Source organism: Danio rerio, chromosome 17, assembly GCF_049306965.1.
Source record: "Danio rerio strain Tuebingen ecotype United States chromosome 17, GRCz12tu, whole genome shotgun sequence".
In the NCBI taxonomy this organism is placed as follows: Eukaryota; Metazoa; Chordata; class Actinopteri; order Cypriniformes; family Danionidae; genus Danio; species Danio rerio.
The window spans coordinates 56,124,833-56,142,500 of NC_133192.1; the positions used below are offsets into that span (position 1 = coordinate 56,124,833).

Genomic DNA, 17,668 nt, shown 5'->3' on the forward strand with positions numbered 1-17,668 from the left:
GTTTTTGCGTTATTTCAAGCAAATTTGTACTTCCGGTTTAAAACGAATTTTTGAAGCTGCGTCACGGTCATGACATAATAGCGTGTATTCCAGCGTGCAGACTGGACGCCTGTGCCAGATTGTGTCTTATTACGTCTTACAGTGTGATGCATTAATGCATGAGTAAGGCTTGGTTCAAACCAATCAGCGCGCTCCATTGTGCAACTTCATTAATATTCATTACTGTCACAGTGTTTAGACGACAGAGACGCCACGTTTTGGCAAAACAAGCGTGAAGTGTGGCTTTTATAGTTTGCTGCCGTTACATTTTGTTTTCATTTTCTCTCTGTGAGAGCTCAGCTGGATCACGTGTTGATTAACAGTGTACGCGACACTCGACAACAATAACTTGCGTGTCTAAGGAGGAACATTGTTTACCTGAGAGCTGTTCTCATCTGCAAACGCTGAGATCTGGATTCGCTTGTAGTCTCCTCTTAATAAAGACGCGGCTCTAGTTGCTGGTGATTCTCCTGTCTCTACAGATTTGGTAAGTAAGCGAGCAGTGCTCTTTGTTTATTCAGTTTGTTCGTATTGAACTAAGTTAACTATTGCACCGAGTGTAAACATGTTAGCACTACAACCAAACTTTAACCTCGTGTAGGGTTTTTACCGCATTTTGTGACCGGAATAACACACGCGGCTTTCTGACGCTACCTGCCGTGTGCATCTAAGTTTCCGGGAAATGCTGAGCTTTTTTTTCTCTCATTCGCCGTGCGGTATCAAACATTGCATGAAAAATACACGCTTAGAGCAGCTCCTCGAATCAAATATCTTGTTTGTCGCGAGGTGCATGAATGAATTCCCTGAATGAAAAAGCCAAACTGCAGTTAAAGTCCACCATTTAATAATTTGGCAAATAATTCGACCAAAGATGTCCATGTAAACACAGTCACATTGTCCGCTGTGGTTGTGTGTTTTGACTCGGAAAGTCAGCGTGCCCAAATAGACACTCCCACACCATGCCTCTTTACTTCCTCCGACACTCCCCCCTAAACAAAACTGGACACGCCCACTTTTCTGACTTTTTCCAAAGTAGAGGTGTGAAAACACCCTGCTGAAACGAGGGGGTTTCATGGCCCTTTAAGTGTTATTGATAATATTGCATTCACATTAAGTGAACTTTTGGGAAAATGTACTTCTACTACAATACATTACTAATAGATTTTTTATATATTAACTAATTTTAAACTTAGGATTAGTATTTAAACAGTGTACTAAAAATCAACTAATGTTTAAAGCATTTAAAGCACACTTGAAAAACGTCTGAAAAAGTCTTTTGGATGTTTTTTTCTGTAGTGTACTTTATTGTAGTACACTAAAAATGTTTTTAAGTATTACTGGTATTTAGTATACTTTTGTCAAGTCCTACTTAAGTATAAACATACTTTTAATGAGTATATTTATAGTGTAAAACCATCAAACTTTTATTTAACACAAAAAAATAACAATGTACTAAAAATGTATTTGTGGGTATTGAAGTGTATTTTAGTTGCATGCAATTATATATTTTTTCACCTGGGCTCTCTGTACATTTAAATCATGGAGCAATCGCTCGCTTTTTAAAATGCCTAATAAGCTAATTTAATCCCGTCCCTTTCCGTAGAGCCACATGATAGAATATCGCATGCTCAAACTGTAGAGTGACCATAGATTTAATGTGCTTTTTAAATAAATAATTAAAAAACAAAGCAGCTGCTCGCCATCATGACAGCAATAAGATCCAATAGACAACCAATCGCTTTCTCGGAAATGGCGGAATCCAGGGCTGTTGCTGGGCGCTGCTGTTGCAATGGAACGTTCTATTGAGTGTCGCCTCTTGGTCATTCTAAGCTCATCGATGATACTAATCTATCAATAAGCCACACCCCTTAGTTACTGTTGCCAACTCAAAAACAAACAATGCATTTTAAATCAAAAATGCAGTGGAGAGGTAAATAAAATAAATGTGGTGTACAAGATATCACAATCGCACAAACATCTCCATAGACAGACAGCTGGTAGTATGGTAAAATATTTGTGCTTTTAAACATTCTCCTAAAAAGTTTTTGAAATATAAGTGTGATGTTGAAAAATGACTGGCCGTTTTATACGAGAACAAATAGAAGAACAGTAGCTATGTTTCCATCCAAAAATGCGAATAAACTTTATGCGCAGAACTGGATTATCGCATAAAAGTTGTGCGAATGAAGCATCGTTTCCATCTAACGAGTCAAAGCGAACAAAATCGTCACTTCCTGATTAACTGCCGCCAAATATCAACAGTAAAAACTGCATTTGCTGCAGTAGAGAAGCTGCATCAATCTTTCCTAAATGAATGCGCCTCAGAAGACAATCCTGACAAGCAGTGAGCGCGCAGTGGCGTTTGAAGGTGTCAGACGCGGAGCACAGTCGCTCTTGATTCTGAAGGTCATTAATAATATAATAACACTAATACTGAAATGGTAAGGCGTTTTATAATGACCAAAACAACATTTCAGATGTTTTATAATGTGCTCAGCCTGACGTTTTATCCATTCACACACATTTTTTAACAAAATCACAAGACCTTTTTAATGCGCATGCTGGAGTTTGTGCGGTAAAAGGGTTTCCATCGCAGTTTATGCGCATCTTTTCTTATCGAATAAAAAGTTTATCCTACCCAGTTAGGCGCATACGTTTTTTATGCGCATTTTTAAAATTTATGCGCATTATGGCGTTTCCATCAACTGTTTTTTAAATGCGCATTTTGCAAATGCGCATAAAAAAACCAGTTGACGTAAACGCCATGATGCGCATGGGTGGATGGAAACATAGCTGTTGTGTACTAAGTCAAAGTCTCTTCAAGGCAAGACATTTCACTCAGCGAGCATCTTTCAGCGTAGTATGCTCAGGCATTCTGTCTGAATGGGGAAACATTAAATATTCCAAAACTGTTTGCCAAACTTACGATTACATTACATATTTGAAATTACCAATAAAATAAACATTATGGCGTTTCCATCAACTGTATTTTTTATGCGCATTTGCAAAATTTGAGGACAAGAACTGAATAATAAAGTAAATCTAAGACAACACAGCTGGGAGTGGGATAAAATATATATATATATATGAATATAAACATATATATATGAATATAAACATATATATATATATATATATATATATATATATATATATATATATATATATATATATATATACACACACACACATATATATATATATATATATATACATATACATATATATATATATATATATATATATATATATATATATACACATATATACATATATACATATACACATATACATATATATACACACATATACATATACATATATATATATATATATATATATATATATATATATATATATATATATATATATATATATATATATATATATATATATATGAAACAGTGGCGCAGTAGGTAGTGCTGTCGCCTCACAGCAAGAAGGTCACGGGTTTGAGCCTCGGCTCAGGTGGCATTTCTGTTTGGAGTTTGCATGTTCTCCCTGCGTTCGCGTGGGTTTCCTTTGGGTGCTCCGGTTTCCCCCACTGTCCAAAGACATGCGGTACAGGTGAATTGGGTAGGCTAAATTGTCCGTAGTGTATGAGTGTGTGTGTGGATGTTTCCCAGAGATGGGTTGCGGCTGCATCTGCTGCGAAAAAATGTCCTGGATAAGTTGGCGGTTCATTCCGCTGTGGCGACCCTGGATTAATAAAGGGACTAAGCCGACAAGAAAATGAACGAATGGTCCCATGTAATATCTGTCCCCCAGCATTGTGGAATTCTGCCCAACAAAGTAAAAGTAGTAAAACAGGAGAGAATCTTGAACCTCAGAGTAAAGAAAATTTATTGATACGACAAAATACACAAAACAAATGCATAAACATTCCCCACCCACTCTCTCACACCTCAACTCAACTGACGTTCAGACATTTAACACTCGTTTTAGATAAGAATCTGTTTTGCAGCATTGATGTCCCGTGTGCTGCTTTTCTCCAGTGTGGATCTTCTTGTGTTTCCTAAGATGCAACAAATGAAACACTAGACACCGATCACATGTGTTTCTCTCTAGTGTGAATCCTTTCGTGGCTTTTCAGGCCTCCTAACAGTGTGAATCTCTTGTCACACTGTGAACACTGAAATGGTTTCTCTCCAGTGTGAATCTTCTCATGTGTTTTCAGGATTCCTAACAGACTGAATCTCTTATTGCAGTGTGAACACTTGTAAGGTTTCTCTCCAGTGTGATTCATCTGATGCCGTTTCAAACCTACTTCTGTAATGAAAGTCTTCCCACACTCAAAGCACAGATACTCTTTCACACCAGCGTGGATCTTCTGATGGGTTTTTAAACTTGTTTTCCATGCAAAACTCTTTCCACACTCAGAACAGGAATAAGGTTTCTCCTTTGTGTGAACTCTATAATGGATCTTCAGCTCTGAAGCCCTGTAAAATGTTAAACTGCATTGATCACATATATGTGTTTTCTCTCCAGCATGGATCCTCATGTGTAGATTAAGAGTTGAAAGCTGAATGAAACTCTTCCCACACTCAGTACATGTGAACGGTTTCTCTCCAGTGTGGATCATCATGTGTTTGCTAAGGTCTGCTGACTGTCCGAAACTCTTCCCACACTGAGTACAGGTGAATGGCTTCTCTCCAGTGTGAATTCTCATGTGTTGAGTAAGTTTTGATGATTGTCCAAAACTCTTTCCACATTGAGTACAGGTGTATGGTTTCTCTCCAGTGTGAATCCTCATGTGTGGTTTAAGGCTTGATGATGTTCTGAAACTCTTCCCACACCGAGTACATGTGTACGGTTTCTCTCCAGTGTGGATCCTCATGTGAATCTTAAGACTCTTTTTGCTTCTCAAACTCTTTCCACACTGACTGCAGGTAAAACAATTCTTGTTTCCGCTTTGCATTGAAATGATACCTTCTGTATCATCAAGTTTATCTCCTTTGATCTCTTTAAGGTCTGAGGAGAATAAAAAAATTACAAAAAATAAAATAAGTTAATTAGCAAGTCATAAAAAAATAAGACATTAAATATACACAAACTTTCAATTTTATGCAGTGTAGTGTCTGATTTTTCTGATGACATTAATTATATGAGACACACACACACACACACAAAAAATAAAATAAAATCACTGATGTATTCTGATATTCCTATACGTAAAAGCACAACTCTTAATGATGAAGCCAAGCGTAAGAGAAAGGAGAGGCGTCTCCGACAGAGGGCGCGCCGAACCAACAAACCAGCTGGAGGAACTTTTGCTGACCTCTCTACTCAGTTTACACACATGAATCTAAGTGCATAAATGTGTAGGCACACTATATACACACTATACTGACTCCAGGGACAGACTAGTCTTCGCTGAGGCCAGCTTCCAGCCTCCACCGCTGAGACTGCAGCTCTGCACAAGACTTTTGGCCAGCGGAGAATTTAAAATGATCGTGCCGAACTGGGTCTAGTTCTCTCAAGGTTTTTTTTTTCCTCACTCTCCTATTGGTGAAGTGTTTTTTCCCTCTCCGCTGTCGCCACTGGCTTGCATGGTTCAGGATCGGTAGAGCTACACATCAATGGATTTGCTCTACAGTGTTTGGACTCTCAGTAATGATTTAAACCACACTGAACTGAGCTAAACTGAACTGAACTTAAACACTAAAAACTGAACTACCCTGATCCAGTTTCTATGACCATTTATGTTAAGCTGCTTTGACACAATCTACATTGTAAAAGCGCTATACAAATAAAGCTGAATTGAATTGAATATATATTAAGGCTGATATTAAAACTGCCTAAATGTTGAGTTATATTTTATAATGAACTCGGATGACTATGTCATCTTTATGGACTAAAGGGTCTCCCTACTGTTCAAGTGATAAGCATGCTCCTTGAACGTATGATTTAATTAGTTTGTGCACCTGTGTTTATGGTTGATTTCTGAACACTGTTTCTAAATGCTGTCTCCCAACACGGTTTCAGAGTTGATCCTCATCTATGCACGAGTATAAATGCTGACATGTACTAATCAACATTGCGCTTTCTGACTTCTGTATACTGAATGTCTAAAGCACTTTATTCTCCACGGAGGATAAAGTAAAGATTTTGTTTCTGTTATTTGTATCTTCGTTTTGTTCTACTTTTTCACTGGATTTTATTTTATTAATAAAAGTGTATTTTATTACTTTTCTTCGCTGGAGTGGACATAGATTTCATTTTCCAGAACCCATCAAGTTACCCTGTGTGGTAAAGTATGAAATTAATTTATTCTTTTGCAAAATGCATTCTAAAGACGATCCTTTAACTAAACTCTAGCTAAGAAATATAGCGAAGGGAGGATCCTGGTTTATCTTTGTTTAATTAAGGTAATTAAATATAGGCAATCCAGCACAGCAGTTTTTAAAACGGTTTTCAAAATCAGTATCAGGTCTATAACAAATTAAAGCAGGGTTGTCCAAACTCAGTCATGAAGGGCTGGTGTCCTGGAGATTTTATCTTCAACCCTAATCAAACACACCTAAAGCAGATAATCAGGCTCTTATTAGATATACTGGGAACTTTCAGCAGGTGTGTTGCAGCAAATTGGAGCTAAACTCAGCAGGACACCACCCCTCCAGGACCGAGTTTGGACACCCCTGCTGTAAGGATCACGATATTTTTAGTTATAATTTAAGAAATCTCAAATAAATGTAAAATGAATCGCCTCAGGTCATATTTAGTTATGGTATTAAATGTTAAATAAAGCTTTTAAAATGTAAATAAAAGACCAATTAGATTCAGTCCCTATATTTTTCACTGTTTATAAAGACAATCTTTAGTTTTTTTTTTCTAGTCCACATAATCAAATGAACTTATTAACAATAATTCTTATTGTTTTTTTTAATCCTGATAATGAAGAATCAGTAATAAACACCAACCTGTTTGTTCTTCAGTCTCTTCCTGTTTAATTCTGAAGGGTTCTGGATCACTCATGTTCTCTCTGTCCTCAGTCTCTTCCTTTTTAATTCTGCAGGGTTCTGGATCACTCATGTTCTCTTTGTCCTTCAGTAAACTCTGTTTGCAGATTTCCTTCCTGATGGTCTGAAGCTCGTCTTCACTTGTGGACTGATGGGAATATTCCGTTATTTATAGCTGAACTGATGAGGAGGAGGAGCTTCACTGCAGGGGGAGGAGCAGACCAGCCAATAGTAGAAATTCTTCAATCATTTTTATCTTCTAATGAACTTATTCTTTGCTCATTTTTATCTCTCTTTTTTATATAAATGAATTGCAAATTGTTTAATATTAATGTATAATCACAAAGTCAACATCTGTAAAAAAACATTTGTTGGCTCGACTTTAGTCATCTTGTTGCATTGACCCAGTTAAGTTGTATTGACTTAATTCTCCAAGTTCAGGTCACAGAGTTAAATAGTGATTGGTAAAATCTTACCTGTTGTAATTCAGTCTGTCTTTGTGCTGTAAACTTTAGGTGAATTTTTGTAAAAACTCTTCTTAAATATATTTGTGTAATATAAACTTGTGAAAGGAGATGTTTGGTAAAATCTCATGTTAAAAGTCAATCTGGTCTCTCCGGGGAATGTGCTGCAACCTTTAGAATGGAGAAAAAAAATCACATTTAGGTGAATTATTGTAAATATTTGGTCTTAATTATTTGTCTACTGTACATTTATTAATGGAAATACTGGTCAAATCTCACCTTTGGTAAGTCAGTCTGCTCTCTGAGAATATACTACAACCTATAGAATGTAAATACATTTACACTGTTAAGATATTTCCCAAAAAAAAGTGTCTACTTAATGTATTTAAATGACATATGGTAAAATCTATTAAAGTACCTAGTCAGGGAAATAGAAAAGTACTATTTTAACTAACTTTACAAAGCTTTATTAGTGTGGCCAAACCCATATGTATTGGCCAAAATCTAATCTGCACTAGAAACTTTTATACTGGCAAACATACGTTGACAATAACATGTCATTTTACAAGTTATTACACAAATGGGAAGGAGCATTACTTACCAAATGTGATGATTGAACAATTAAAAAATCATATATCCCAAAAATAGCCTGACTTCCTCTAGTGTAACTGGCAGTTGACAAACAGACTTCATGCTGCAAATGTAATATTTAATATTAAGTTAAGGCCACTGACACTCTACTATAGACTAGTTGAGACAGTGAAAACTTACCAGGTTAAGTTGAATTAACAACTTTGTTTCAACTTACAAAGTCATGTTGAAAAACTGATAAGCAGATTTTTTTTTACAGTGTAGCGATTTTATTGCTAAAATGAGAAAAACAAATTAATCAATGTAAAGAAACTAAAAAAAACCTTTCCATCAACTGTGGTTAACCTAACTTATTTACCGTGCTATATAGGAATCATGGTTCATCATAGAATAATGAAATTAATGCCTTTAACCCAGGCTCACTGGAAATAGACGCCCAGGGTTAAATTTTTTTTAAATGAAACCTGAAATGTGCTGCTCAAGTAACATTGCAGCTTGTGCAATATAACATTGCAAGGTAACTTGCATTTCTGTGATGGCACCATTAATGTTGCAAAGTACATTTTGGAGCACAATACATTGCCTTCTTTTCTAGGGACACCCATGAAATTTTAACAAGACAATGCAGAATTACATTCTGCACACATTACGAAGTCCTGGCTGTGGAGGAGGAGGATACAGCTGCAACCCCCACTTTGGGAAATACTGCCTTACAAAAAGTAGATACAGCAAGTTCCTTAACTCTGTTTGACCACCAGATGGACACAATGCACTTTCAGTCTTGAAATATGTTGAGTAATGCTTACTTTTAAAATGCAGTACAGTGCAAGTAAGGAGGATTATTCTTTGCAAGTCAGACTCAGAAACAAGCTTTTGTTTGGTCTCATCTCATTCCATCATGAAGCCAATGATCTATTGGGATGGGAAGAGACAAAAAAATGTTTGTTTCCTAGTTTTGACTTGCAAACATTGATCCTCCTAGCCGTACTGTACTGTGTGTGAATATGACTACACCAGGCTGTCAATGCCTTAAGTTAGCATGAAACTAAAGGCACTGTTGTTCTTTACAAATTGTCCTGAAGTTGAAAAAAAACGTCAAATGAGGATTTAAATAAATGTTTTAAAATGGGTTATTTCTTACGTTACTCTCAGACTGTTGAATACATACGTGTCAAACCTTCTTTAAGGGAATTATGTGCGGAATGTCAATCATCTTGTGGTACAGGAGTGCACGCGCTTCTCTTGTGGTTCTTTAATAACAACAGCCGCTCACGTCACGCGCTCTCACTCACGGTCACGTGCTCGTCACGGCTCCAGGAAGTTGCTGCAGCACATACACAGAAATGTCGATGCTAGCTGTCAAACGCTGAACACGTCGCTGCTCACCGACGGACATTTAAACGGTTAAAACCAGAATAAAAGCTCTGCGACCTGCAGGACAATGGGATGAAATACATTTGGACGTCGAGCATTGGGTTTCAGCGAGTTTAAAGGACTAACGTTGTATTTGGAGGCTAACTAGCCAACTCTTCATGACACATTAACAACATAACACAACAAAAACAAAGGTGGTTCGGTGTTTTTCTCGAGTGTTTTAGGCACCGTGACTGAACAGCGATGGAGTGGGACAATTCTGGGACATTTTGCAAGACTCAAAGTGGTTAACTAAGAAGTTAGCGATCTGTCTACAAGTGAATTTGCAGTGTTTTCGCATTTTGTTTACAGTTCAGTCAGGAGATTCTACGGTGTTTGGGTGTTTTCGTGTTCTGGTTTTCGGTTATTTATTTCTCTACAAGTGTTAAGTGGTTCACAGGAGCTCCAGGATGCACGACGCATACGAACCAGTTCCCATCCTGGAGAAACTGCCCCTCCAGATCGACTGTCTGGCGGCCTGGGGTGAGTTTTGCTCATCTTTTCTTCACTTCATTTGCTTTGTACACTTTCAACACTCATGTGTCATAAATAATGCATATTCATGCGTCCGATAATGTCTGTTTTAAATCCTTGAGGTGTCTGTAGCGTTTACATAACACAATGATGTACAGTCAAATAAATGTGCTTAAAGGGGCAGTACAAAAATGTACTTATCATTAACCTTTTTTTGTGATTTCAAACATTTCTAAGCTCCAATTTTCCTGTTAAACAATTTAAGATATTTTGGAGAATGTTTGAAACTGGTAGCCATAGTATTTTCTACTACTCACCGGCCACTTTATTAGGTACACCTGTCCAACTGCTTGTTAACGCAAAATTCTAATCAGCCAATCACATGGCAGCAACTCGATGCATTAATGCATGTAGACATGGTCAAGACGATCTGCTGCAGATCAAACTGAGCATCAGAATGGGGAAGAAAGGGGATTTAAGTGACTTTAAATGTGGCATGGTTGTTGGTGCCAGACGGTCTGGTCTGAGTATTTCAGAAACTGCTGATCCACTGGGATTTTCACACACAACCATCTCTAGGGTATATAATGGTCTGAAAAAAAAAAAATCCAGTGAGCGGCAGTTCTATGGGCGCAAATGCCTTGTTGTTGCCAGAGGTCAGAGGAGAATGGCCAGACTGATAGAAAGGCAACAGTAACTCAAATAAGCACTCGTTACAACCGAGGTCTGCAGAAGAGCATCTCTGAACGCACAACACATCCAACCTTGAGACGGATGGGCTACAGCAGCAGAAGACCACACCAGGTGCCACTCCTGTCAGCAAAGAACAGGAAACTGAGGCTACAATTGACACAAGCTCATCAAAACTGGACAGTTGAAGAAGAAGAAGAGAAACGTTGCCTGCTCTGATGAGTCTCCATTTCTGCTGCCACATTCGGATGGTCGGGTCAGAATTTGATGTCAACAACATGAATTTATGGATCCATCCTGCCTTGTATTAACGGTTCAGGCCCGGTGGTGGTGCTGTAATGGTGTGGGGACACACTTTGGGTCCATTAGTATCAATTGAGCATCGTGAATCATCTCGGACTGGTTTCTTGAACATGACAATGAGTTCCCTGTACTCAAATGACCTCCACAGTCCCCAGATCTCAATCCAATAGAGCACTTTTGGGATGTGGGGGAACGGGAGATTCGCATCATGGATGTGCAGCCGACAAATCTTTTGCAACTGCATGATGCTATCATGTCAATATGGAGCAAAATCTCCGAGGAATATTTCCAGTACCTTGTTGTATCTATGCCATAAAGCAGTGGTCACCAAACTTGTTCCTGGAGGGCCGGTGTCCTGCAGGTTTTAGCTCCAACCCTAATCAAACACACCTGAACAAGCCAATCAAGCTCTTACTAGGTATACTTGAAACACCCAGGCAGGTGTGTTGAGGCAAGTTGGAGCTAAACCCTGCAGGGACACCGGCCCTCCAGGACCGTGATTGGTTACCCCTGCCATAAAGGATTAAGGCAGTTCTGAAGGCAAAACAGGGTCCCACCCAGTACTAGGTGGGTCTAAGGTGTACCTAATAAAATGGCCGGTGAGTGTAGACGTCAATGGCTACAAGTTTCCAAAATATCATCTTTTGTGTTCAAAAGAAGATATAAAGTCAAGCTAGTTTGAATCAAACAAATAAGTAAATGATGACAGATAGACCGTAAGAACTCCTGTAACTGATTTGCTCCAGAAAGCTTATTATGATTTTTATAAAATGTTAAAACAAAGAAAAACATTATTGGTAAGGCTAATGACGCAGAGGAAAATAATATAGAAAGACACAAAATAGCAAGAATATAAAAATAGTGGTTTTGCAACACCAAAACAAACATAATGACCTGACCATTTAAATCAGACCAAATTGAATTAACCCTTTTGCCAAATTGCTCTTTAGGTTGATAATCCTGCTTTGTTTTCAGATGATTGGCTCCTTGTGGGGACCAAACCGGGTCATCTGCTTCAGTACAGGATCAAGAAAGATGCCGGTGCGTAGCTTCTGTTTTCATCTGTGCTCATGTTTATTTGCTTTTTCACTTGTTGTTTAATTGATTATATTTTTTAAATCACAGGTACAAACAGGTTTGAAGTTACATTAGAGAAATCCAATAAGAACTTCTCCAAGAAGATTCAGCAGGTAAATATACTGAATAAGTTAATTAATGCAGGGTTTTTTTACATCTTTCCACAGTTGACCTCTAAGGCTAAAACTCAAAATTAGGTTTAAAGATTGAAAACCCCTGTATTAGAGGATTAGTTCACCCAAATGTTTGGTTTTATTTGCACATTGTTACTATGCATGTTGGATTATGTTATTAATATAATATAATACATACATTTTGCCATCACTAACCAACCGTTTCCTCCCTCAGCTATTTGTAGTTTCACAGTACAAGATTTTGGTTAGTTTGTTGGGTGAGTATTGATTTATTTGTGTATTTTCTTGCTTACTTGCCTACATACTTGGTTACTGCAGTGTTGTTACCTTTTATCATTCCAGAAAACAACATCCACGTTCACGACCTGCTCACGTTCCAGCAGATAACTGTGGTATCAAAAGCTAAAGGGGCTACATTATTTGCCTGTGACCTGCAGGTATGTAAAAAGGCCCCTTTTTTGCCTTTTCCCCCATAGAAACAAGACATTGTGTTTTTGAAATGGTTAATTTGACAAACTATGAATGTGGTTTCTCTGCTAACACACCTGGGTGGTTGTGTGGAGAACTGCCATCATATAATCATGGCAAAATCACAGTTGCCACATTTGCTTTACAGGCTGAGTAAAGAAAATACTGAGAGTTGTTCAATTCAATTCACCTTTATTTGTGTTGAGCTTTTACAATGTAGATTGTGTCAAAGCAGCTTCACATAGAAGATGATAAATTGAAACACATTTTTTCAGAGTTTAGTTGGTCAGTTGTTTCTTAACACATTGTAAATGTTAGATATATATATTGCTGAAATGTATTACAAAGGTTATAAAGTATGTAGAAATTAATTGTGGATATAATTCCTTGAAGAGAACCTATTTAGCCTCTTTGCAAGATGTAAAATAAGTCTCTGATGTCCTTAGAGTGTGTGTGTGTGTGTGTGTGTGTGTGTGTGTGTGTGTGTGTGTGTGTGTGTGTGTGTGTGTGTGTGTGTGTGTGTGAGTTTCAGCTCAAAATCCCCCACAAATAGTGTTTTATAACTCTCTGAAACTGACCCTTTTAGGCTTTGATCCTAATTGTGGCATTTTGGTCACTGTTGCTTTAAATTCAAATGAGATTTAGCTTTTTTTTAAAGAGGGCGGAGCTACAAATGCCTGTATGTCAGCATAGTGGCAGATTTAAAACTCTAATGGCGGACCTCTGCTTTTTACTCAGGGCTGTTTATGCTAATGAGGAAGAGATGGTCAATAATGGGCGGTGCCCTGTCAGTCAAAATGTTTCTACAAATTGTTTTTATGAAGTATGACTATAAAAAAAATAATGAATTCATTTTTACCATTAAAGGCTGGCTATATCCACACAACTGTTTAAACCCCTTTTAAAGGTGATTTTTGCATAATGAGTTCTTTTCAAATAGTTTTTCACCTATTTTGTGATTTTATTTTATTATTTTTTTGAGCAGGGCTAAAATGGCAAAATAGAGCCAACAAACTTCGTCCCCGCCCCTAACACTTCTACACTACTGCGTTTTAGTCTCATTGGTTGTACCACTCAATCTCGAGTTACTGTCACTGTTTAATAATACACTTTTAATTTTGCTAGCTATCAGAATATATACAATTTAAAAACACAGAATGTTTTCAATTTGAAAACATTCATAATTAGCATCTGAAAACGCATGCAAATGTGAAAGTGGTGTTGATGTGCATGGTTGTCTATTTGAGCACACTCAAACACGCATGGCTTTATAAAGCCAAATAAGCTAACGTTACTAGAGATTGCATCAGTTGCATTTACTCATTGTAGCGACATTTGACAATCCCCGAGTCCAGAATGTATTTCTGTGAGTGGGCGTGGTCTCAGTGCTGCCTGTGGACACACCCCTAGGTTTTGAGAGCAGAGTCCTGCGTATTTTTATAAGATTTTCGTGACATTTCATTGTTGAAATTGGTCTGAGTGGTTAACACATTTTTTTTTGTGTGACCAACTCGAAACACATTTTAATATCATTTTTTTAGTACTTTGTAGACACAGAAACAATCAAAAATTGCCATTTGCCATTTAACTTTTCTGTCAATGTCTTCTGTCCTTCATATTTTGCTAAAATGACATGTTGGTTAGCCATGTATATTCAGTTGGGGAAATTTGATTTTCATAACCGCCTGTCACTGACTCCAGATCCCTTTTTGAACCTGATCTTCCTCTTTCTCTCTTCCTCCAGCAGTCTGAATCTGGTGAGGCTAAACTGCGCATGTGTGTTGCAGTCAAGAGGAAAATTCAGCTCTATTACTGGAAGGACAGAGAATTCCACGAATTACAGGTTGATTCATGCTTGGAAACACTGAAACAGGGTATTTGTGGTAACAATAACAGTAACAATAGTATAATTCTTGTTTGGTCATGTTTTAGGGAGATGTCACTGCTCCGGACATTCCCAAGTCCATGGCGTGGTGTGAGAACTCTATATGCGTGGGTTTCAAACGAGACTACTATCTGATACGGGTAAGAAAATACATACTCGTTTGAAATCATTAACATAGCAAGCTCCTCATTAGTGTTGATACCAGCTTGTTATCCTTTAAATATAATTTATTTGGTGGGAGTGCCATTTAATTAACGAAATCAAACTTACTATGTTTATTTTATAAGCACACATTGCTAGTCTTAAGGTAAACTTAACCGGTTTACACTTTGGGCTGGTGCTGCATCGAAAACCTCACCAAACTTACAAGGTGTTTCTACTTGAGTTGGCGTGCTCTCTGCTGTACTAATATCAGACCCCCTAGTTTTTCACAATTTTTATTTATTTATTTTTTGTGATTATTTATTTTTTGTGATTTAAAAATGACTCATTCTGTGGTGGTAATTCCCAGAAATTTGCGGACAAGTGAGATTGAAAAAATAATAATATAAAAAAGTATATATAATATATATAGATCTTATTTAGTTCTTATTTACCCTATTAGGTTACGTGTGCAATCTAACACAATGAAACAAATGATGATTATAAAACTTTAAGACAAGATCCAAAACGGTAGGGATTAAACCAAAGTAAGGTTGTATACCTCTTATTTTTATCCACATACTTTTTTTTCCCCTCTCAGATTTCACCCCCCAGAGCATCTAACATCATGTACCTCACATATAGGAAATGCGTTTAGGGCTTTCCCTACCGTGATGCACCTAAAACACGAATTGCCGTAAACCTTGTCAATAGCAGGGAAGTGTTTTCTCTTGTCAACTGCAGGGAAAGAGTTTAGCGAAATCATTTATTGATTTGACGCACACCATAATACCAGCCATACATGTAAAGCACAAATAATGTCCTTCAATTCAGGCACGTCCAGTGGTCATCTTCCTTGAATCAATCTCCGTCATTGTAAGCTGCTTGCTTTTCTGTCTGTTCCATTGCTCCATTTGTTAGATGTTTGCAGCTCCGACTTTTTTTTGCAGTCTGAAGCGCGTCGAATGCAAAAAAAAAAACACCCAATTCGCACCACAGGATGTCTAATCGCATCTTTATATCACGCTGCATCTGTTTGCTGCACAGGGTGCAAAACAATTCGTCCCTTCCATGTAATGTTTGGGCTGTAAGGGTGCAGGTGAGACATCATTTTCTGAGAGACACTCAAATACATCACGTGCCCTGCGTATACAACATCTATAAGTTATGTAAAACAATTAATTGCAAACGGAAATAAATATATTTTGGTTATATGGTTTGGAATTGGATTTTTTATGAGTTTATTTAAATTTTTGCAATTATTTTGTGTTTAATTAAGTATTTTGCATGATCTAAAAAATGTGCAACTTTTTGTGCGTTGTATTCAGCGATCGTGGAATTGCGATTAACTAGGGTCTGTATTATTTGCAACAGCAGAGGAACTGTCATAATGAAACAATGGTAAAGAAGACAATGCAATTGCTTTAAAGCTTTATAATTTCATATTGAAAATGAACCTATTTATGGAAATTAGAGATGCACCGATTGCCGTTTTCATTTCCAAAAAAATAAATACATTTTGGTGAGTGTTACCTAAAGATACCAAATTTTGCTGAATGAATTAATTTAACTATATGTAAAATTGTTGTTGATAAATTTGTAGGAGGCTTACAAAAAATATTAATTTTAGTACAATTATGTAAAGTAAATGTATATCCTTACCAGCTGTGTGGATATACTATAAAATAAAAATAGTTTACTTAATAAGCTTTGAATGGCCAGAGTCGGCTCCAAGTCATGCATCTACAGATAAGGAGCAGCGTGCGAAATACAAAAAATGTTGAGATGCCAGCTGAAATGATTTTACACGCACCCAAAACGAACTTCCACTAACACAGTCACATTCGCCACATAAACCCAAGCAGACTTGTGGATTCGTTGAGTATAAACTGACCTTTAATCTGTTTAAGTGAATCCACTTGTTTTGGTAAACTGTAATCAAAAGCTAACCATTTGCTTCCTCTCTGGATTGGCTGTCCTTCTCTCTGTTTGACAGATTGGGTAAAATATGCATAGCCACATCCCTCAACTGTTAATTTACAGTAGGTGAAAGATGAGAGGAGGAGCTCAAAAACAAAACCTCCTACTCAATGTTCCATTTTTAGCTGGAAATACTTCTATCGTACTTGTATTAAAGTCTGCAGCAACTTCCAGTTCAGGTCATTGCACATTAAAAAATAAATTTCACCCCATGTTGTGTCAGCCATATTTACACACGGCCTCCAATTTTTATTTAATGATTGAAGAAAATTTAGTCTTTCTAATCTATACCATTGTTATACTTCAAATGTAATTCATTTTTCCTTTTTGTAAATAAAAGTAATCTCTGTGTAGTTTGTACTATATTGTTGGTCTGTTTTATGTACATTGTTGTTACTGCAGGGCTCGAAAATGCGACCATTTTGGTCGCATATGCGCCCGAAATTTTATCTATGCGACCTTGAAATATATTTGGGAGCATTTCTGCGAGTGTTTAAAGTTGTAGTGTGCGACCAATTTTTACTGCAAAATGTTCAGCACATACGCGGATTCGGGAGACATTCACGCAGAATGCATCTCTAAGCTCTTTGTCTGCACTTGAAACGCGAAACGCAGCGCTCGGGAATGGTTTAAAACAGTTGTCATGTCAACTTGCTGCAGTAAACAAATCCAAGTCCGTAATGCTTGCCCCGCCTTCGCGCTCTTCTTATTGGGCCACCACTGCTCTAGCACTGAACGCGAATGATTGGTTAATATCAGCTGTCAATCACTCAGCGCCTTCTGGCTTCGGATGACAGAGAGCTGCTAACGCGAAAAATTGTAAAGCGCTGAAGATGAGAATGAAGATAACATAACACTTGACAGATTTTGTTTTAGAAACCATGGCATCTACAGTTACAAATAATGACACATCTTACTAGTTATACCGTTAACACGTTAATTCAAGCAGTGCGTGCAGGGCCGGTGAGCGCTCCGTGTATGCTTTGGTCACTCAGTTATGTTATAAAAGTCTATTTTCTTGTGATAACGGGATTTTGTTGAGACATATTT

The 17,668-nt window shown here is 37.4% G+C and overlaps 1 protein-coding gene across 21 annotated transcripts in view; it reads left to right on the top strand.

Moving 5' to 3' along the window:
* Positions 1 to 9,376: 9,376 nt before the first annotated feature.
* vps39 (VPS39 subunit of HOPS complex) overlaps positions 9,377 to 17,668 on the top strand; it is a 39,592-nt gene continuing 31,300 nt past the window's right edge. For 12 of the 21 annotated variants that reach the window (XR_012392783.1, XR_012392784.1, XR_012392785.1 and 9 more), the window contains exons 1-7: positions 9,377 to 9,949; positions 11,909 to 11,974; positions 12,059 to 12,123; positions 12,359 to 12,401; positions 12,487 to 12,581; positions 14,357 to 14,455; positions 14,545 to 14,637. Coding sequence is in view for 3 of the 21 variants with exons in the window: in XM_073927403.1 (XP_073783504.1) it covers positions 9,877 to 9,949; positions 11,909 to 11,974; positions 12,059 to 12,123; positions 12,359 to 12,401; positions 12,487 to 12,581; positions 14,357 to 14,455; positions 14,545 to 14,637 (534 nt within the window). In the remaining 18 variants the exon portion in view is untranslated. 21 annotated transcript variants of the gene reach the window in all.